Consider the following 24,196-nt stretch of genomic DNA (forward strand, 5'->3'; position numbering starts at 1 on the left):
CTACACTGTTGGTGGGAATGCAAGCTGGTGCAGCCACTCTGGAAAACTGTATGGAGGTTCCTCAAAAAGTTGAAAATAGAGCTACCATATGATCCAGCAATTGCACTACTGGGTATTTACCCCAAAGATACAAAAGTAGGGATCCGAAGGGGTACGTGCACCCTGATGTTTATAGCAGCAATGTCCACAATAGCCAAACTGTGGAAAGAGCCAAGATGTCCATCAACAGATGAATGGATAAAGAAGATCTGGTATATATATACAATGGAATATTATGCAGCCATCAAAAGGAACGAGATCTTGCCATTTGCAACGACGTGGATGGAACTGGAGGGTATTATGTTGAGTGAAATAAGTCAATCAGAGAAAGACAAGTATCATATGATCTCACTGATATGAGGAATTCTTAATCTCAGGAAACAAACTGAGGGTTGCTGGAGTGGGGGGTGGGGTGGGAAGGAGGGGGTGACTGGGTGATGGACACTGGGGAGGGTATGTGCTCTGGTAAGCGCTGTGAATTTTGCAAGACTGTTGAATCTCAGATCTGTACCTCTGAAACAAATAACGCAATATATGTTAAGAAAAAAAAAAAAGAAGAAGAAGAAGGTAGCGGGAGGGGAAGAATGAAGCGGGGGAAATCGGAGGGGTAGACGAACCATGAGAGACGATGGACTCTGAAAAACAAACAGGGTTCTAGAGGGGAGGGGGGTGGGAGGATGGGTTAGCCTGGTGATGGGTATTGAGGAGGGCACATTCTGCATGGAGCACTGGGTGTTATGCACAAACAATGAATCATGGAACACTTCATCTAAAACTAATGATGTAATGTATGGGGATTAACATAAGAATAAAAAAAAAATTAAAAAAAAAATTTTAGTCTAGCTCTGAATGTGTGTATGTTAATTTCTCACACTTGTTTTAAAAGTGCTTTATAGTTTAAGCTGTTCTAGTTTCTCTTTATCTCAGCCTCTGTTATATAGTTATAACATGATCAGTAGTTTGCTATACAAATTACACATGCTTCGTGGATACATTTATTTGACAAAATTATGGTATGACTTCAGCTCTGAAATGTAAATTTGATTGGATCTGTATGAAAGATGAGTTTCTAATGCATGATTTTACATATATGTATGTGTATGTAATTTTATGCACACTTTTGTATGTATCATACATATACCCATAAAATCATGGGTCTTGTAAGTTAACTTCATCTTGCTTTTTGTTCACTTTTGTCTGTAAAGATTATATACCAAATGACTATTTTAAGCCAATTTAAGCCAAAACAGAAGGTTAGAGTAATTCCAAGTTTTATAAAATAATATATGTCTTATGTCTGAGTAGAAAAATATCGGCAGTATGTAAGCTAAAATCAAAGTGATCTCTGTGTGATAGGATTAAAGGATGAGTTTACTTTTATTGTGCTTTTATATTTTTCCCAAATTTTTTAGCATGAACACATATGAGAAAAATACAAATACTTTAAAATAAATGTAGTTCACATCTCATTGAAACATCTTAAACTTATTCTTCGTTTTAGTGGAGAAATACATGTTTATATTTGATTAATAATATGATAAATGTATTAGCATAAAGAACTTGAGTCCAAATTACAAACTTAACTGTAAAATAATTAAGTAATATTACCTTTTTATGTGACCATACATTAACATGTTAATTAAGCTCTGAGAATACATTTTTCTAACCTAGACCATATGTAGCAATTAGGAAGTTTAACACAAAAACAAAAGTTTTTAAGTTATGTCCAGAGTACAAATACATACCAAAATTTGCTAACATGAAAATGTCTTTATGATATAGGCTGAGCTAGTTTAAATATTGGGGGGGAAAAAAACCCCATAAGAATCAGGAAGTCTGACAAATTTCAAAACAAACATGAAATTTACCCATGTTATTATGACTTTGCAATTAATTGAGCAGTTTTTTCCTTTGCTCTGTTGTTTTGATGTATTGGTCTCCAAATGCCCACAATTTTTGTTTTCATTTATCTTCAGTTCATCTTAATTAGCCAGTTGAACTAAGGCAATACTCTTTTGACCTTGGAGATAGATGTATCTTAGGATCATCAGGGCATTAGTTCTCCTAGGGATTGTTGTAGGCTTCTTGAACATGCCGCATGTTGTACTTTTTGGAGACATTGAGGTATTTTCCCTTTCTGGTCATCTAGTTTAATTCAACATTTCAGGGTATGTTTAATACTGGAAAAAGTCATCAGAGCGATGAAAAATGTGGTATTTTCAAGGTATTCATTAACCTGTAAATTATTATTTTCTTTACTCTGGTCATTTTAGAGAGGACCTTGGATGCAGACCCTATTTATTAGAGACTCCTAAATGCATAAATCAATTTTGACGTTTCCTTTGGTCTAATGATAATGTGACTTGTTAATAATTACTGTAGTAACTTCCAATTAATGAGAATTGTGACTTCAGATTAGGTTCCTTCTAATTAGTACTTTGTCATTTTACTGCATCAGAAAATGGTGTTTCCTGGTCTGGAATTAAGAAGAGAGTTCCATTTGGCAATAGGTGGTTCATTAACACATGGAAAGAAATAGACTGGCTCACACCCTTCTTTGCCAATTGCGAATGTTTTGTTAAAAGGAAAAGCTTGCCTTGCTTTGTGGGGGATGGTTGTGGCAGATTTCTTACACAAAACTCTTACACTGGGTTTTCTCTTTAGGAAGAAGGTGTTTGAAAAGGAGACATTGAAATGAAACCAAGTGTTATATAATCGCAAGGCTCTAAATGATAGTGAATGTGGAAGTATTTTTTTTTAAGATTTTTTATTTTGGGGGGAGGGAGAGGGGTCGGAGAGAGAAAGAGGATGGGCAGAGAGAGAAGGAGAGAAGCAGATTCCCTGCTGAGTACGGAACCCTACGTGGGGTTCATCTCAGGACCCTGAGCTCACTACCTGAGCCCAGATCATGACCTGAGCCAAAATCAAGAATTAGCCACTTACCCAACTGAGCCACCCAGGCATCCCGAATACGGAACTATTAAGAAGAAATTTGGAATGCCTCAGCAGTTAGCCACTGTATAAATAAAGATCTCATTTCATAGAATAGGATTTCAGAATGTTACAGTTTTAAAGAACCTTAAGAGATCACTTAACCCAACCCCTCACTTTAGAAATGATGGAATTGAGGCCCAGAGAAGGCAAGTAATTGAAATTAACATAGCTGGTCAGTAACAAGGTAAAACCAGCCCAAGGTTTCTTTACTCCTTAAGGTATTCTAGTTTACTACCATATATTGTTACCGTCTTAATTACTGTGCTCTCAGGAAGATTAATCTAGTCTAAATGTTTTGCAGGAAATGTGATTATGATTGAACTAGAGGCTAGAAAATATAGCAATTTATTTTCCTTTGGTTTGTCAAAAAATCTGGTACAAAATTATTGCCAGAGAACTTTAACTTCTTTCACCATAATTAAACAAAGTAAGTGATGAATAAGTATAAGGATTTTGAACTTTGGCATGTAAATACTTTTTGAATTAAATGTCATTTTGAATAAAGGAGCCCAAATATGTAATTTAAGAGATTTTCCTAGAAGTAGGTGTAGCTACTATAGAAGGGTGGATAGAGGCACCCAGTAGTCAGGTCAGAATTCAATGTTGGCAGAACAGTGAACATAACGTCGTTCATTTTCATGTAGAATTCACCCCCTAGCATCATAGGGCAAAGGGACATTCTTACGTCATCGCTTAAAGTGCTTTCTTTGCTGTTGCAGTGTGAGACAAATCTTGAAAGGATTGGGTTTTGAGTGGATACTGGTGTCTCCAGACTATTTTGATTTCAAGTACACTGTTATCTGTATACTAAGTTATATCTATTTATGTTGAAATCTAGAGGCCTTTACTCTCAGGGGAGGATGTGAGACAGCAGGAAGAGATCAACTTTCTAAGCCTCCCTTTTTGTTTTTATTACAAGGTGTTTTTACAGTTGTTACTTTTGTCCAGTTTTAAAGCAAACTATTCAGATTGTTTGAAATAACCATAAGAAAATTTGAATGATTTTCAAATAGCCTAAATTGAGCTCTTGTAATTTAAAATCGTTTTATTTTTGTTTGCATTGGCTGTGCTTTTTGCACTGAAATATTTCTTCAGGAAGGACCTCTTCTGATCTGTGGTCTCCCTGGCAAATGAAATCAGTGTAAGCTCTTGAATTTCAAATGCATGTTTTTTACATTTAAATTGCTGTCCTCTGCTATAGGAAGAGCTCATGAAAAGCATCTATAGTTCATAAGGCTGGACTCTTGCAGTGAAATTAGAGGCCATTAGAACTATTGGTCTTATTTCCAACTGAATTAGTTAACTGCCTGTTAAGGTTCAGAGCTTATTGACCAATAGGCATTTATTACCCTGGCCATAATGACACAATGATTTCCATTAAATTCCAGAGTTTATGGAAATAAAAAAGAGATCTTGCGAAGAAAGTGGTTAGTGGTTGCATTTAATTATTAGGATTAATTAGGCATTTAAATGTAGATATAAAGTATGTTTTAAAACAAGTATTTCTCTTTCATTGCTCCAAGCCAATTGTGCTGAAGGGAATGAAGATTTTGTTGTTCTTTCTTAAAGTACTGCTGGTTCTCTTGTTTCACAAAGTGTATACCCTGAAATTGCTGAGCCATGTCTTTAGAGAGTACTTATCAATATTACAGGATATTTGGTAGTTTAACATTTGCCATTAATAATATTCGGGGTAATTTTGAAAATAATCAACATGGTTGGTATAGGATATTAAATGCGTTCATCTGGGAGCTTAAGAAAATGATTTGTCTTTTTTTCAAGGACTTTTAGTGTGAGAGTTTCAGAACCTGTGTTCCCATCACTTCTATATTTTTATTTAATTATGGTCACGATTTTATAATTAATAAGGATTCTTTATATAAGATATCAGCTAAATTAGGGGCTTTGCATATCATTTTTGAACTTGTAGTGGTTAAAAATGTATCTTAGGAACTACTTAAAAGAACTTATTAAAAAATTAATGTATCCTGAAAGAAGGTAGAGAGAATGACAGATTATGAAGTAGAACCTAGTTTTTAAGCTTTTGGGATTCTATCCATTACATTAAAAATTGATATGGGATCTGAATATTCATCTCTAAGATCATTTGAAATGATAAGCTGCAGAATTAGAGCTACTTCTCTGTAGAAGGCTAATTTGCAAGTGTCAGCCAACATTCCTTTCAAACAACTTGAAATGGGTTTCTTAATTTGCTTTAGAAGTGTAGTTTCAGAAAGTTGATGCAACCAAGTACATTTGCATTTCCTTTGGACAGGATAAATCCACTTCATTGATATTAGTTTGGATAATTTTTCCCCAAGGGGCAGTGCATCTTTTTCAAACTCAGAGATCTAGGAGCTTTATGGGTAAAGCTTGCTAGGTTAAATTCATATCTGTCCTGGCTGGGGAACATAATGAGCCACATAAAAGATGTAAATACAGATTTAGTCTTTCTGGATTTCAGCATCTAAGCAAAGGAAGGAGAGAACTGAGATTTTGAAAGACATTAAGCTCAAGGCATGAATTTGGAAACGGTCAGGATTGCAAATTTAAGAAAAGCAGCATGAGAGAAGGTGTGCTAGTGGAATGGAATTCTTTAGTTAATAGATATTTATTGATGGATAGACTGTATCTCTATGGTAGGTTGTATGTATATAGATATGAATAAAAAATAACCCCTGCTTTTGAAGAACTCATTTTCCATTAATTTGTTCATTTGTTAATTTGTTTGTTCATTCAGTAGTCATTGGGTACCTACTCTGTGGAGATACAAAGATGAAAAGTCATTGTCTCTGCACTTCAAGAGCTTTCAGGGCGCCTGGGTGGCTCAGTTGGTTAAGCGACTGCCTTCTGCTCAGGTCATGATCCCGGGGTCCTGGGATCGAGTCCCATATCTACGGGATATGGGACTATCCCCTGCTCTGCGGGGAGCCTGCTTCTCCCTCTGCCTCTGCCTGCCACTTGCCCTGCTTGTGCACACTCTCTGTCTCTCTGTCAAATAAATAAATAAAATCTTTTTTAAAATAAAAAATAAATTAAAAAAAAAGAGCTTTCAGTCTGTGGGATATATTCCTGACATTCCCATTTGGGCATGGAAAAAGTGCTCCCTTATAAATGCTGTTTTAGAGGGTAGCTACGTGCTATAGGAGTGGAGACCTGGCTTCAGAGTTAGACAGTTCTGGGTTTGAATCTATGTTCTGTCGCTTACAACCTATTACCTTGGGCAAGTGACTTAACCTTTATCAGCTTCAGGACTCTTATCTTTAAAGAAAGGCATAATAATCTACCTTATGGGATTATTAAGACTAAATAACATTACTTATGTGAAAGTGCTTGCCACGTTACTGACAAATATCAGTTCCATTTCTGATCCTTTCTATAATATTGCTGGTCCTGTGATCCACTGACATTTTGTATGAACTAGATGGTTAATATAACCATATTTTACAGCATAATTTGTTTATGGTAAAAATGCTTAAAACATTTTGAGCAACTGACTTGGAAGTGAACTTTTAGAAAACAGTTCCTTTGTACGTTGGGGAAGACCCATATTCAATTTTTACATACACTTGTTTATACGTTGCTTTGAAATAATTCTTTTTTTTTTAAGGTTTTATTATAGAGAGTGCGCATGTGCGCCTGTGTGCGCATGCAAGTCGGGGGAGGGGCGGAGGGAGAGAGAGAATCTCAAGCAGACGCCCCACTGGGAGCAGAGCCCAATATGGGGCTTGATCTCAGGACCTGAGCCAATTTCAAGAGTTGGACACTCAACCGACTGAGCCACCCAGACGCCCTGAAACAATTCTTTATTCATCATGCAGTTTTTTATATATCTCCCCACGTTGACTATATGCTTTCTGAAAACTGAGATTAATGATCTCTTCTTATATACCCCTATAGCACTGAATTCATTTATACACAGTAGGTAGAGAACACATTTTTTATAAAAGGCTATACAGTTACAGAAAAAAGAAATGCCAAAGATTAATTTAATTAAAAATATGAAATCATTTTGATTCTACAGTTTAAGACTCATCAACAAATAGTAATAGAAAATGTTTCAGTCTAAATGCTTTATAGAGAGCTTAAATGATAGCAATTCGCGATCTTCAGGAGAGATGCATCATTACATCATTGTTGCAGCAAAAGGTACCTGTCAAGTAGCACACCAGAATTATGTGGTGCAAGAGACCTTACCAGGTCAAAGAAGAGCATGAATTTGGAACTGTTTAGCCAATCGAGGCACCACTTGTCTGTGAATGTTACTATTTATGTACGATTACCAAAACCTAGGTTTATTAATAGAGTTATGCAGTTGCTTTTGGTGGTTGTGCTTGTTTTCAAATGATTTTGCAAAGTATAGATACTCCCAGTAAATAGGTATGTGATATTATATTGATTATATTTGATATGTATATTACATTGATATTATACCCGAATAAAATTTCCTAACATTTCTCCATCAAAATAATTTTTAAAGTTTCTAGTCATGTAGGAACTGCTATGCTATTCTGATGGCTCTTTTTGAAAGGGAATTCGTTTGTCCTATCTCTGCTGTTTCTTTTTTGGAATTGCTGCCATAATTTCAATAGGAATGCATCACCAAAAGGACTATTATGCTGATGAATGAAAGCTTCCTGTGCCTGTTGCCAGGCACTAAGTAGGCTCTAAGCAAACTGAAATTCATTGAATCTTAGCAGGGCTATTAAGAAAATAAGTGCAAATTGTCAGGAGAAGAGAGGTTTGTTCCTTAACATCATCACTTGACTCTTGGGTAAGAAATGTTAGGCAAGAAAGAGACTGTTTCAATTTGTCATCCTCCTGAGACTTCAAGATGTTATCTGTAGTGCTGAAATAAACCATTCCTTTCTATAAGCAGAGAAAATGAGAAAATGGTTTATGCCCACATTGGTCCATTTAGTTAGGAGGACAGTCACATAAATAACTACCTAAGAAAACAAAAACGAAGAAAGAAAATGGGAAACCTGAATCCCTGGCATAAACCCTTTCAGTATTAAAGTCTCTGTAAATAGGATGTGCAAAACAGAACTGCCTGCTTCTAGCTGTAATGTGCTAAGGGGAAGGCACTGTGAACACTGACCTCTTCACCTAGTTTTTCCAACTATAAAAGCCATTTTCTTTTCTAAGGGGAGAGCTAGATTAGCTCATGTAGTTTTTTTGTTTGTTTGGTTGGTTTGTTTTAATAAACAGTTTACCTGGTTAGGTTCAGTGTATAAGCCCTGATCCATGTTTTATGGACTTTGGTTCCAATGCCAGTTAGGTTTTCAGAACCTTTGTAGTTCTTCTTTGTGTGTATCACCCATTGGCCAGTCTGAGAACTGGGTAGTAGTTTAGTTCTCAAAGCCTTTGGTATGCTATTTAGGGTCAGATCTAGAACACTTCTTTATGGGATTATTCTCAAAAGTTCCCTTCTATATCTGATCTCCCTGACACTTTCCAACTCTCTGGCTGCCCCCCTCCCTTCCCATTCTCTAGCTGAAACTGGGACTTGAGTTTCCCTGCTTTGCCATGCATATCCCATAATTACCTCTATATGAGGAATCAAATAGTGAGAGGGAAGAGAGAAAGAAAAAAGCATTGGGACTCACCCTGTACTCTTGGGACGAGAGGAAAGGGTCCCTCAGAATTTGGGATGCCAGGCCAGCAACCACCTATTCCTATTACTTGCCTGGGGTGTTAGACTGGGAAGGAATGGAAAGAGGACTTAAAATACAGGATTTTCTCCACTCTTACCCTCAGGAGTCCTCCTTTTGCTTCTTTGACCAGAATGAGGAGACTTTTCTTGGAGTGTTTTCTGTTTGAATCCAGTGAGTACTTCCTTATTTTGAGCTGCTTTTGAATCTGAGCCAGGTAATACCAGATGGAAAGGATAAATAAAACAGGAAACCCATTGCTGGTTTGGTACTACTTTGAATTCTGATCTCCTTCCTCAATTCATCTGCTACCATTTACTCTTCAGACTCCTCAGAGAGCTGTTCCATAAAGTCTTTCTAGGTCATAGTTGTATTCAGTGGGAAATACTAGATACTCCATCTTGCCTAGGAATGGAACTCCTTCTCCTTTGAAAAGATACAAAGTGTATTGTTGCATTTTTGTGCTGCTAAGTATTGAGAGGCAGACATTTTCCTTTTTCTTGTTTTTCGTTGTGGTAGGTGGCACCCTAACACACGTGTTCCAATGTGGAAAGATTACATAACATAGGAAGGGGAAAGATACAGGCAGCGAAGTTTATCATGTACAAAAACATGAGTGAAATATTTGTGCAAGCGTTTTGGGGACATATATTCTTACCTTGCAACCCTGCTCTCACCACTTGCTCATGTCACCCTCTTCATGTCCCTCTCCCCAATACCTCCTCTCTTCTAGAGACTCCTTCTGCTAGCTAGCCATTGAAGCCATTGACAAAGGTTAGTTGTTAGTGGTTTAGGCAGCGCTTCTCAAATTTTGCTTTGCCAAACACCTGAAGTCAGAAGATAGGGACTCTTCCAGGAATTGGGGCTATAGGCAGAGTAGAGATGGGCATTTCCTTATGTTTTCTTAAAAAAAATTATGTGGCTCTTGATTTTCTTCTGTAATTTCTCATATAAAAATAATTCCCCATTGACTGTAAAAAAGTACCACCATGGGGTAGGATGTTGATAGTGGGGAAGGTCCTGAGTATGTCAGAACAATGGTTATAATGGGAATTCTTCATACTTTTCGTTCAGTTTTACAGTGAATCTAAAACTGCTCTAAAAATAAAGTATTAATTAAAAAAAAATTCTCTCCCAGAAACTTCAAATAAATTTGGTTTTTCAGGAGATGTGTTGTGTCATTGTATAGCTTTGCCCTTCTCCATGGTGCAATGCCATGGACTCCCATTTAAGTTATAATTTTGAGAAAAACAAAGAGTTGATAGATCAGCAAGATCATGAAGTGAGTTACTAATAGTGGAATTTCATCTGCTCAAGGAAACCTTATGTAGAACTCCCCATCCCAATATATAGCACTTATGACAATAATTTCTTTTTTTTAAGATTTTATCTATTTGAGAGAGAAAGTGGCATGAGTGGGAGGGGAGGGGCAGAGGGAGAGGGAGAAGCAGACTCCCCACTGAGCAGGGAGCCTGACCTGGGCTCAATCCCAGGACCCTGAGATCATGACCTGAGCTGAAGGCAGATGCTTAACCAACTGAACAACCTAGTCGTCCTGAAATAATTTTTGATAGACTGCTTTCTGGAAAGAATGGATTCCCATTAATGGGGTATGGTTTAGGTATGACTACATTATGATAGGTGAGATGTCAATTTTTTTTTAAAATTTATTTATTAGAGAGAGAGTGAGAGAGAGAGTGCAAGAGGGGGTAGGGTTAGAGGGAGAAGCAGACTCCCCGCTGAGCAGGGAGCCCGATGTGGGACTCGATCCCGGGATTCCGGGATCATGACCTGAGCCGAAGGCAGTCGCTTAACCAACTGAGCCACCCAGGCGCCCCTCAATTGTTTTTTTTTTCAATGGTTAATGAGAATTCAGTCTCTTTTCATTCCCATACTGTTGGCTTCACTGTTTTCCCACAACCACCATTCTCTCTGGCCACCATTATTTTTTTTCCATTTTGCTTCTGGTCTTACCACATTCCGCAGGACCAGGCTATGTGTGTGAAGGCACACAAACTCTGTGTTCCAGGACTGGAGGAGGATTGGTAGGGCCGGGGCATAGAACTCATGCTAAAGCCAGATGATTTCTTGGAGAATGTTCAGGAAGTTCTCTGGTTTTCTTGTTGGCATGATTTTATACTCTTCCTATGCCCCACCCATATAGCGAAGTCACAAGATATGGAAAGTTCAGAACCATTGCTCTAGGGGACTTCAGACTTCTTTCACTGTTTATTTTTAAAGCTTAGAAGAGAAACTCCAGATGATGGTACACACATTATATAATCTGACATAAACATTAACATTGGGAATCCCTCCAGCGCTAGAAAATGACACCTACTTAGTTAACTCCTGGTTGTCATTTCATCTTTTCTTTAACTTCTTATCAGATTTCTAATTTCTTTTTAAAATATTATTTTCCCATAATTTTTTTACCTTTTGATACAATTAGCTAAAAATTAATTTTGGGAAAAGGAATAACTGATATGATGTGAAACAGTCAGGACTGAGAGCAGATTAAATGGACCAAAAACCTATGTTGGGGAGGAAAACAGTTCACAGCTGCAGATTTGGTTAGAACATTATGTTTAGGCCATTTGGGCCTCTGACTCCGGGTTGCAAACTCAATAATGGTGTTTTCTAAAATAGCTTCCAATCTCTTGCATGTGCTTTCAGCATACAATAAGGACGACTAGTAAAAAATACAAGTGTAGTTTTCTGGAGAGATGGGAATGATTACTCCCAGCTGAGCAGGTAAAACATATTGCTACATGAAGAATGTGCTCTTTGCTGATTCTTTATTTATTTTTATTTTTACTTTTAATATAAAGTGTCAGCATACAGAAGCAAGAGAAAATGCACTTGAAAATGTCAGAAAATAAAAGAAGCATAGCAAATTGTATTGCGGGTAAAAATTCATTTTAGCCAGCAAACAAACAAGCAAGGGCTGAGAAGCTTGCTGATGGCTCCTTTTGTTTCTCTTTGATTTAAACCTCATGCCTGTAATCTAATTAACATCGAACTGAGTTGCAAGTACAGTGGCCTGTTTGGTTCAATAATAATACATTTTATGAAAGGTTAATGAAATGAATTTTTCCTCCATTCTATTCATTAAAAATTGTTCTACAATCAACGGTTGCTAATGGAATAGAGATTAAATATTCATGTTCATAAATTTTCTGTGTCATTTCTGATTTTCCTTCATTTCTGCCTCCATAGGTTGAATTTTGCAAGTACAAGAGTTCACAGACAAAAACCTTGATTTAGAGGTTAATTGCACGCCATTAATTCTTTTATCAAAGAGGTAGTGTGGATAGTGGAAAGAGAAGGAGTTTGGCAGTGGTTTGTCTCCCTTTGTAGCCGTATGATTTGGGAAAAGTTTCATAACCACCTCTTTTGTGTAATAGGCATTATAAGAACGTCTCCCAAGACATTGTGAGGGTTAGTGATAAACTATGGAAAGCACCCAGCACTCCGTGGGGCACAGAGTTAGCAGTTCAACGAATGATAGCCGCAAAAGTTTTTGGGAAATAAAACACCTACATATATGCAGTAGAACTTAGTGATGATTTATAGTGGCAGGACTGCTATGGTAAGATGGGGCTCTTGTTAATTCTAAAATAGGTGTCAATAGGATGCCTGGGTGGTTCATTTGTTAAGCATCTGCCTTCGGCTCGGGTTATGATCTCAGCGTCCTGGGATCAAGTCCCTCATCGGGCTCCTTACTCAGCGGGGAGCCTGCTTCTCCCTCTGCCTGCCGCTCCCCCTACTTGTGCTCTCTCTCTCTGTCAAAAAAATAAATAAAATCTTAAAAAATATTTCAATATAAATAAATAAACAAACAAATGAACAAATAAGTAAATAAAATAGGTGTCAGGCTTGGGCCTTACAACCTTGTAAACCTTGTAATTCTCATAATCAGTGTGTCAGTATAAAGTCTCTGAGAGGAAAGACTGTTTCATGTTTTTTTTTTTTTTAAAGATTTTATTTATTTATTTGACAGAGAGAGACACAGTGAGAGAGGAACACAAGCAGGGGGAGTGGGAGAGGGAGAAGCAGGCTTCCTGCTGAGCAGGGTAGCTTAATGACTGAGCCACCCAGGCGCCCCCTGTTTTCATGTTTCTACACAGAGATTTTTGGTCATCTGTTTTTTTTTTTTTTTTTTGGACTGTATTTTTGGTCATCTATTTTCTTTTTTTTTTTTTTAAAGATTTTATTTATTTATTTGAGAGCGAGAATGAGAGAGAGAGAGAGCATGAGAGGGGGAGAGTCAGAGGGAGAAGCAGACTCCCTGCTGAGCAGGGAGCCCGATGCGGGACTCGATCCCGGGACTCCAGGATCATGACCTGAGCCGAAGGCAATCGCTTAACCAACTGAGCCACCCAGGCGCCCCGGTCATCTATTTTCTGCCACCTCCTTCTTCTTTTTCACTTGGGCCAGTGGACCTTATTTAAACTGCATATGATGTTTTTCCCAGATAATGAATTTACTAGATAATTGAAACTTACCCAATCAACTGCCAAAGTGTAAACATTTTATTTATTTATTTTATTTTAAAAAATAAATACATAATCTTTATTTATATTTTTAAAGATTTATTTATTTGACAGAGAGAGACACAACGAGAGAGGGAACACAAGCAGGGGGAGTGGGAGAGGGAGAAGCAGGCTTCGCACGGAGCAGGGAGCCTGAAGCGGGGCTCGATCCCAGGACCCTGGGATTATGACCTGAGCCGAAAGCAGATGCTTAACGACTGAGCCACCAAGATGCCCCAACATTTTTTTTATTAAAAAAAATTTTTTTTAAGAGAGGAAAGAGGGAGCAGGGGGAGAGGGAGAGAGAGAGAATCTTAAGCAGACTCTGTACCCCAACACGGGGCTCAATCTCACGACCCTGAGATCATAACCTGAGTGGAAATCAAGAGTCAGCCGCTCAACCGACTAAGCCACCCAGGCGCCCCTACTTTACAGACTTCTTAAACAGAAGGTGCCAAACATAAATTAACTATTTCCCTAGTCACTCAAGGTAGTCATTATGATCATTAATTTTTGTTTTGTGTATAATTTTTGTCAGTCCCTGGCCCACTTCACCAAAGGTGATTTCTGATCTATAAGCTAGTGAAGCAGATGAGCCACTTGATTAAACAGCAAATACCAAATAAGAGTAACAGTTAGTGAAACATTCAGTTCTGTTCAACTTTTTAAAAAGTGGCTACTCTGTGTTTTATATTTCATATGTGTTATCAGTCAGCAAGCATTGTTACAACCCTTTGAGGTCATCATTATTCTCCTCTCTATAAGTGGAAATGGAACACGAAGTTTGGTGAAGTTAAGTGTCTTGGTCAAAGTCACACAGCGAGAAAAGTAATCAGGACAGGATTCCAATGTCAGCCTTATGAGTCCTTTCTCTTTCACCACAGCTGCCTTGGGAGTAAGGCACATAGCTTTAGTTCAGAGCTTTGGTAGTAGTTATTTCTCTTAATATATTGCCTTTCAATTTCCAGTTTAGATTTGTCTTTGGTGGTCTGTTGTTAGAGGAAGACCAAATTTTAGAACTGCATTGTCCAATCTAGTAGCCACTAGCCACTCCTGGCTATTTAAATTTGAAGTAATTAAAATGAAATAAAATTTAAAATTTAGTTTCTTAGTCATGTTAGCCACATTTCAAGTGCTCAGTGGCCAAGTGTGACTGGCTAGAAGCTGCCATTATTAGAGAGTACATAGAGCAGTTCTATCATTGCAGAAAGTTCTGTTAATTTCTCCCTTTTTTGGATGCCTGGGTGGCTCAGTCATTAAGCGTCTGCCTTTGGCTCAGGCCATGGTCCCAGGGTCCTGGGATGGAGCCCCACGTCGCCTGCTTCTCCCTCTCCCACTCCCCCTGCTTGTGTTCCCTCTCTTGCTGTGTCTCTCTCTCTCAAATAAATAAATAAAATATTAAAAAAAAATTTCTCGGCTCTTTCCAGAGTTTGATTAACATAACATAATAATAAAAAAAATAAAAAAATTTCTCCTTTTTTCTAAGTGAAACATATGTAACAAAATATATAACAGAAATAATTTGCATGTTAAAAAAGAAAAAATAATTAGCATGTATGTGTCCATACAGGTGCCTATTTGATATAAGATGGTGAAAACTTATTGAGGGGGTGCCTGGGTGGCTCAGTTGGTTAAGCATCAGACTCTTGGTTTCAGCTTGGGTCATGATCTCAGGGTCCTGGGATGGAGCGCCGTGTTGGGCTCTGGGCTCAGCACAGTCTGCTTATTCCTTTCCCTCCCACTCTGCTCCTCCCCCTCCTTATGCTCCCTCTCTCTCAGGTACAAATAAAATCTTAAAAAAAAAAAAAAAAGAAACAAAAACAACTTACTGAGGACATGGGTTCTGTGTCTTCATTTTTATGTATCACATTTTTATGTGACATGTATAATTTATAATATATAATAAATGTGATAGTAGGTAATTTGTATATATTTACATTGTGCTCATATGCTTCATATATATTTTAAGTAATAGTCTTTTACTTTCCCATACAAAGCATTCCTGAAAGTCCAAATACATAAAATATCAAGAAGGAAAATATTAAATCAGAGATTGACATGTTCATTGAGTGGGAAGTGTTAATTCCTAGATAACTAAAAAACAAAATCTCAAATATTGCCTTTCCTTTTTAAGAATCATTTTTTCATATTCTCTAATTTTATTCTTTTCCATCACAACTGAGCATAGTTAGTTGTTCTGTGTACATCCAGTGATACTAAAGTTTTTCTGCCCTTGGCACCCTGTAATCATTTTCGTTTTGACTCAGTTGTGTTAAATTATAGATTAATACTGCTGCTTTTTAAAAAACGAGAATTGGCGTTTCTATTTTCCCCATTTCTACTCATTTTTAAATAAAATAATAAGGGAAATAGAGTAAAATAGTTATGCAATTTATAAACCTTGTTGAAGAAGATGGCAATGATGTGGTAGCAGGTGGTATGATTGGCTAGCAGGTATATCACCATGTTATAGACGTATTTCTTCTTTAGAAAATGTAAAAATGTGGGACTCCTGGGTGGCTCAGTCGTTAAGCGTCTGCCTTCGGCTCAGGTCATGATCCCAGGGTCCTGGGATCGAGTCCCACATCGGGCTCCTTGTTCAGTGAGGAGCCTGCTTCTCCCTCTCCCTCTGCTGCTCCCCCTGCTTGTGCTCTCTCTCTCTCCCTGACAAATAAATAAATAAAAATCTTAAAAAAAAAAAATAGAAAATGTAAAAATGTTCAAACAGTGAAAGACAGATTAGGAATATTAATGTATAACATGAGAAAGTACAGATTAATTGAAAGCAGAATACTTGTGAATGCTTGAACTAAGTAATAGATTGTACATGTAAGCAAACATGTTTAATTTAATGTAGCATTACATATTACATGTATTTATTCTATATTTTATGTCCTAAATATATACATGTGCCCATAAGCATAATAATTTACCTCATCACTCATTTGAGCTGTGGGAGAGTAAGATGTTATGTTATGGCCGAGTTTAGTAATGTTTTAGAATTGGAAACCAGAAATGGGATGTTGAAAGTAAAGGCTTCCAGGTCCTTCACAGCTTCCAGGGGTGCTTGAAGGATGAAGAGCTTACTGTTTCCCATGTTTAGTCTTTGAGTGTTTGTACTTTAACCCTGTTTTAGTCCATCTGGACTGCTGTAACAAAATACCAAAGACCGAGTGGCTTAAACAACAAACATTTATTTCTTGTTGGGAAGTCCAAGATCAAGGTGATGGCGGATTTAGTGTCTGGTAAGGACCCACTTCCTAGTGAATAAACAGACCATGTCTATGCCTTGCTGTGTCCTCACATGGCAAAAGGGGAGAGGGAGCTCTTGGGTCTCTTTTATGAGAGCACTGATCTCATTCATGGGGGCTTCACTTTTGTGACCTAATCATGTCTCTAAAACTCCACCTCCAGATATCATCACGGTGGGGATTAGGTTTCAACATACTAATTTTGGAGAGATACAAACATTCAGTCCATTGCAAACGCTATGAGATGAAAAGAATGGCCACATAATAAAAAGCAAATACTAACAATTTCAACAACAGGCATAAATACTTTGGTCATTAGTTACATTTTTATTACTGCTGAAATATTACAAGCCCTTACTATTAGTAAGCAGCTACTGCAGGTAGCAGTCAAGACATTTAGAGCTTTTTATATTCTTTCCCTCTGGACTGTGAGTAGCTTGAGGCTAAGAGTCCTGACTTTATTTGTGGTACACATCACAGTGCCTGGTGCTGTAGATTTTTTGGGAGTGTTAATGGAAGGAAGTATGGAAACTTATTCTTGTAACCAGTTGTATTTATATCATTTGTGAGGTTATTTAGTAGCATGTGTGGGTTATAATCATTGATGGTTCTTTGTGGTGATTGACTTTGCAACACTTTAAACTCTAGGCATCCCACCTTTAGTCCAGTACATTCACTAACTCCCTTTAAATTTCTCTTCTTGGCTGAAGCTTCAGGTTAAAACCATTATTCTCAGGGTATAGGCGCTCTGAGCAGTGAATCCACATTGCCCTTCCTTCTCCATCTGCTGCATAACCTGTGGCTAGAATGTGATGTATGTGAGGGGGTTGCTGAGGTTGGCTGGGCACCAAGTGTTCAACATTGCTCCATGGGTCCCCTTGCCTTGCTATACTACTTCTGCTCAATCCTTAAGGGTCAAAATTTGCCCCTTTCCTAGATGACATAGCTTCCTGTGAAATGGTAAGAGAAAAATTAGTAGCAGGAACCAGTAGGGGAGAAGCAGATAGGCTATAGCAGATCACATCAGTTCTCTTGAAGTTACGGTAAACAGCTGTGAATCTCAGCATATCTTGACCTCTTCTTGGAAAAGGCTGACAGAGGGTCCAGTGAGTGGCTGCTGAGTCTCCCAAGACCTGATAATTGTAATTGTTTTAGTCGGGTGGATCAGATTTTGTCTGGGAGCCTTAAAGCCATGAGTTCCCAGTTGCAAACACTCTTTTAGGGAGCAAGGGGAGGGGTGGATGAAGCAGTGATAGGAATCGAATCATATTATATTGAATAATAGACTATTTGAAATATTTCTTGGACTCCCCTTATATTCTGTTGGTCTGTAATTATGTATTATGATTCTTCTCTCATTAATCAAAATAGCTAATTTTATTGTGTATTTACTCTCTGCTAAATTCTTTTTATTCTATCACAGTAACCTACAGTCCATGTTTTATCATCATCAATTGAACTCCATAGTGGCATTTCTCTCACAAAAGTATAGATAACTAATATAGATAACTAATTTTTATTCAGCAGCTATTTGTACATGCAATGAATATTGTATGGAAAAAGTTGGGGGAGTCCCAATCTATGAGTTTGGAACAGGGGGTTGTCAGAGTTTGAACTAATTATGCTTATGTCTTGACAGGTATACAACTCTTAAGCTTTTAATTGAGGAAATCTTATAAAGTTGAGTTGGGGGTTCTGGAGGGGCCTACGGGAGGACCAAGGGAAACCTTTGAGCCTTCTCTCCTATAGCTCTTTTCAAAATCTTCTGAAGAAAGGAAGCCAGGATTCCTTTCCTTGGCAGCATGGCCAAGTTGTACCTTTTCTCATCTCATTTCTGAGTGCCCTAAGAAAACAAAACATGCACATGCTTCTTGTGTAACTGCTGTATAAACTTGAGACCCTAACTCGCATTTAACACTGAACTTTGCCTACCTGGACAGAATAGATAAATCATACTTTTCAGTGATTTAATTGTCAAACAGGGAAAACAGTTGTTCTTTCAGTGACGTAATGAATGATAAAGTTTTGTTTTAAATATACAAGAAATTATCAAAATTCATTGAGACTCTTATAAGATTTTTGGTGTTTTTTCCCCCAATTTTACTGAAATGACAGCACTGTATTAGTTGAAGGGGTATAGCATGATTTGACTTACATGTATTGTAATTGTAATTGAAATGATTACTACAATAGATTTTTGTGTTTCTTAAAATATATACCTGAAATAAAAAACTAGACATTTTTTGTCTCTCTCCATAAATAATAATAATAATTTACAGATATTTGGCATATATATGTGTATATATAAATATACTTTTTTTTAGTTTACATTTTCTAGAAATTCTATATTAAAGCTAAACTATAGTTATTTTTAGTTGGAATGTGGTATATATTGCCTCTTGGATTATAGAAATCACCTAAAATGTGACATGAAAAAGGTAGTGACAAATGCCTACAAACACATTAAAGATTAAAACTGTGGCTGAGTCCATTGAAAGGAAGTGATTTTATGAATTAGTAATGAAAGTGCATTTACAGGTTATTGTCTTACTAGGGTTTGAGTTTTAACAGCTGCTTGTAGTTTAAACTAATAGAAGTCTGAATAGCCCACAATTCAGTATTCATTCTGTTTATGGATTGTTTCTTAATAGAAACACTTAATAGTATTACCTATCCTAAATTACTTCAACAGAGAGTTATAAAAATGAAATAAGATAAGGTAAGTACATATGTTTTGTATACATGAAAAGTGCTCTCTCTCAGTGTATGTAATATAAAATTATAAAATTATGTATTAAGTTTATTGAGTGGCAGTTTTAGGAGTTGTTTGAAACTTCATTTAGATCCCATGAATACAATTTGTGACAATTTCAAAGTATATTGGACTGAAAAAGTTAAATGTGTGTTATAAACATAAGATTATTTAAGTGAAACAGGAGGCCAAGCATTTTAGAAGCAGATGTCATATAACCAGTGAGTGTATTAATGTCATTTTTGTGTATCATTTAATCAGGTACAAGGTCCTTTGCTAGTTATATGCTAGTAACATTTTGTTCATTTACTTCTTTTTACTCTGTGTGCCTGAAAACAAACTGCATATCTTAAGACTATTCTAAAATTTAAATATTTTATTAATTTTCTGGCCCTTTCTGCAATTAGCTGGAAGGAAGGATGTTTTCTTATAATCAGAATTGATAATACTAGTTTTTAAACTAATCCAATTAAAGAACACAAAGGACAATAATCTTATTTTGTTTCTGAGTGAAGCACACATGTTTTAGATAACAACTTTTAAATATTATATCTGAAACACCACATTAAATGTAGCCATGTTATATTACTCATTATTAAAATTATCTTAATAACCATCACACATTGATTTTTTCCCTTTAATTATATAAAAGGGGAAAATTTGAAATAAATGGAATTTGAGTGTCTCTCATTTATCTTGTACCATACCAGATACTTTGGTGAGATATAGAAAAATCTCCAAACACCTGTCTTTGAGGAGTTTATGTTGTTAAAGATAGGATAAAAAATATTTTGAAAATCATTCAAAAAAAGCAATTTGTAAATAAATGCCAAAGAATGTGGTAGAATTAATAAATGTTCTAGAAGTGAAAAGAGTGAAAGTTTTAAATATAATTTCCTTGAAGAAGGATGTTCACATTTTATGATGTTGGAAGAAATCAGAATTGATTTCAAACTGTTTACTAGGTTTTTGAACCAAGACAATCTCCATCTTAGGTCTGCTGATCAGTTGTTGTAATAAAGAATCACCATCAGCCTTCTTGGAGCATAGTGTATAAGTAAAACACGCATTATCTTTATTTCCAGGCATACTTCCGACAGGGTGTTGCCCTCCAGTACCTCGGACGTCATGCCGATGCCCTGGCAGCTTTTGCCTCTGGACTGGCTCAGGACCCCAAGAGTCTCCAACTTCTGGTGGGGATGGTAGAAGCTGCCATGAAATCTCCCATGAGAGGTAAATATGATGAAAGTATTTGGTCTGACAGTAATTTAAAGTAGGACATTTCTAGACTTTGAAGACTTTGGACTCAGCCACTGAACACTGATAGGTTATCAAATTTGCCAAGATTGGATATTTTACACAAAGGAAGATCAAGAATCACTGCCAGTAGCTCATGTTAATGAGGTGGAATGGGATGGTGGCAAGGCCACTGGCCCAGAAGCTTATCGACTTGGATTATATATTTTTTTTATTTTTCATAAACTGTATGACTGTGTGTGAATGAATTAACTTCTCTGGATTTCAGGGTTATCTAAAGAATACTTTTTTTTTTAAAAATAGTTTTAAGATTCTGTACCTCTAAATCACAACACCTCTAGAAATAAATTGATTTACTCAGTTGGACCAATATGCCATCAAGAAATGATCTAGATCTAGAAATAATCAAATAAGAGAAGATATTAGACATTCTAATATTTCATAAAAGGAAATATGGATCTAACTGTAGGCTGTGTCTAACATTTTTCAGAGGAACATGAAAAGATTATGTTGAATTAAAAGGAAAGAGAAAAGACAGACACTAGTTTATATGGTTTTCTCCTGTTGTTACTTCTGTTTTATACAATTGGTATTCTGGAAGAACAATGGGTTGAAAATAGTATTGGAGGTTGGAAGGAGTTCTAAGGCCCAAAACCGATTGGCTTCACTTTGAAGAACATTGATTTTTGCGGCAGCCCTCAGACAGATTGGGCTGAAAGGATACACCAGGTACCATCTTTGCAGTAAATGGAGACACTCAGGTGGGTTGACATCAAATAGTAGACAGCTAACAATTGTTCCATATTAATTAGATTCTGTCAAGCAGAACTCTGTTTTATCTCTGAAATGGTATGTTTTTGAATGAACCTAAAAAGTTTGATGGCAGTATCATTAGACATTGTATCTAGTTTTGAAAATATTTGTGGCATTATATAGTTTTAATATATCAGCTAGTACAGTACTTGGCTCAAAATAAATGCTAAGTAAAAGTTTGGTGAACTAAATGGGACTCATATAGTCTCTGGGTGATTCATAGCTATAAAAAATATTTTCCTGGAAGTGGAAGGTTGTATGTTTTAGAAAAAAAGTGATAAGGAAATCTCTCCTCATGTGATTTTATAACCCCATACAAAGCTGAGTCTTTGCCTGTAGGAACCTAATGGCTTCTCCCACTGGGGGACCTGCTGTTAATAAACTCTGACTTAGAGCAGATGCGCTTTGGAGCTCCAGGGCTTGCGGGGGGGAAGTGGACAACAACAACAAAAATCAATCTGTCTCTCCTTGCCATTTTCTGGCATTTTCTCATTCTCTTCCTGTACCCTTCTGCAAGCAATTTACATGGAACATTTTTTTTATGTAGTTCATGAAGATATCACTTCTTTATTCTGAGGTGTTTCTGCTGCTGCCTTAGAATCCTGGAGTGAATGTATTGAGATCAGCAGAATCATACTTACCATTTTGCCTTTGAAGCAATTTGTTTAGATAAATGTAAGGAAGTCTTCCCTGCACTGCGAGAATCGCTCAGTGCTGCCCGTCCCCCTTAGGGTTTTCTGTGCCATGTTCTTTCCCATCTTACACTGAGTGACCTAAGGCTGACCCTGGGGAAAGCTGCATCTTACAGGTGCCTGGAGCGCTTCAATATTTTCTCCTCTTTCCTTAAGGCAATTTGATTTATCTCATTTATTTTTAGCATTGCCTTTACCACCATGTCTATTCCAGGTGGGTTTCTCTTAACATTTTATAGAGGCTTTTGCTTTGCACAGTGTTGTTCTAGGCATCATCTCACATCTTAATGACCTCTCTTTTTGTCATATGGTTGTAATTCACAAAACCTGTCATCATTTGCTGCCCATTTTTTACCCACTGTTTATTGTATCCTGTCTAGCTCTCTAAGTTCGTGCTGTTGTTGCGTTGCTGTGCAGTTTGGGTCACTTTACACACTTTACGTAGAGGTCTGATCTCTTGTAGCAATTGTTTTTGTTTTGTAATCCTTCAATGCAACAGAGGAAGCTCCCTAGTCCAGGTACTTCTGTAAGGAAACAAAGCTCCAGTGATGTGCACAAGCATGCCTGTGGTTTGGCCTTCTGGGGAAGTTTCAAGATTTCGTTTTTGTTTAAAGGTAGGGCCAATCCACATCAATATGTCCCTGTTCCCAAATAAATATGTTGTATTTATCCATATTGAAACTTACCTGATTTTTTTATATTGTTGCTTATACTGCTAACTGAATTAAGTCTATTTACTTTAGTAAATCATTACTTTATGGTTTCACTCATGTTCACCAACCAAGATAGCAGTGCAACTACCTCTCCTGCAGATATATTTACATCCTTATATATACTGTATTTCCTTAAATCGCTAATGAAAGTATAAAAATAAATATAAATATAAAATGATACGCTTTTTCCTGTTATCCTTTTCCTGTTTTCCATTTCTCCTTTTCAGGTAGCCTTTCAGCAATTTCAGTTCATTGTATCTTATAAATGTTTATGCAAATTTGCATGGTAGAGCATAGTACCACTGCCAACCAAATTCAATAATATAATTACAAAGTGAGATTGAGTTTACCTTTATTTCTTCCTCTAAAGACGCCAGGGCTGCTTCTTGCTGAGGGTTCTCTTGTGTATATTTTCTCTCCTCCCGTTAATTTGGTAATCTAAAGACTATTACATTTATGGGCTATCACCTGTCGTGGTGTTTCTACCAGCTCCAGAGGATCCAGGGAAGCTAATTTTATGGAGTGCTGGTGGAAAATGGCTGTGGAATGTATAAGCTTTTCTCTCAGGGTCAAGTTGGGGCTCACCTTTTATTTGCCTAATTGCCACCCACCCTCGGAGAATTCTTTCCCTTTGATTTTCTTTTAGGTGGCAATCACTTCACAGGAGGCCTGTTTCTGAAATGTTCTGTTAGAAAAAGATTGGAATCTAATCCCAGGGCTGCCATTTGCTATTGCATTGACTGAGCAAGGTTGTTTCCTTTCTCTACACCTCAGTCCTTACCTGTAAGAGGGAAATGACAATATATACCTCCTAGTATTGTTTTGAGAATCTGCCGCTAGAAGGTATAAGCTGGCCCTTGCCGGCCACCTTCCCTGCTTCAGTGTGTTGCACTTCTCACTGAGGAGCACGTAGCAGCCATATTAATCCTGCTCTTGTATTTATGACAGGCACAGTGGCCTGGGTGTGGAATGAACACCGCACCGCCCGCGTGGTCCTCTTGTCTCAGGCCCCAGTGCCAGGGAAAGCTGCATTTCTCCTGAGTGTTGCTGTATTTTTATTTAAATGGTCTGGGAATTTTAGAAGTGATCTTTATCCTTTTGCTTCTTCCTCTGTGAAGTGTAGGGCCTGAAAATGTCCTGGCCACCATTAGGAAATGGGTTAGGGCTTACAGTCTGCCTGTCTGTATACTAAGGGTTTTTTTTTTTTTTTTTGTCTTTCCCTTACTTTCTACTCACTCTGACTTCTGTATTTTCTACCTTTATTTCTATGGAAGGCCTTTGAATACTTTTGGAACGATATACAGACAAACCTGGGAAAATGTGAAATGGCTTAGACAAAGTGCTAAACATGTCAGTTGTTTTTCTTTTTTTTTTTTTAAGATTTTATTTATTTGACAGAGAGAAATTGTGTGTGTGCGCACGTGCACACGCACGCACACACACACACAAGCAGGGGAAACAGCAGAGAGGGAGGGAGAAGCAGGCTCCCCGCTGAGCAG

The 24,196-nt window shown here is 37.2% G+C and overlaps 1 protein-coding gene across 1 annotated transcript in view; it reads left to right on the forward strand.

The window, feature by feature from the left end:
• The window catches only part of TTC28 (tetratricopeptide repeat domain 28), a 604,133-nt gene that overhangs the window by 287,035 nt on the left and 292,902 nt on the right, over window positions 1-24,196 (forward strand). Inside the window, exon 3 of the mRNA XM_044921035.1 lies at window positions 20,308-20,455. Coding sequence (XP_044776970.1) covers window positions 20,308-20,455 — 148 coding nt within the window. The remainder of the gene's footprint in view (window positions 1-20,307; window positions 20,456-24,196) is intronic.

The sequence above is a fragment of the Neomonachus schauinslandi genome, chromosome 14 (assembly GCF_002201575.2).
Source record: "Neomonachus schauinslandi chromosome 14, ASM220157v2, whole genome shotgun sequence".
Lineage (NCBI taxonomy): Eukaryota > Metazoa > Chordata > Mammalia > Carnivora > Phocidae > Neomonachus > Neomonachus schauinslandi.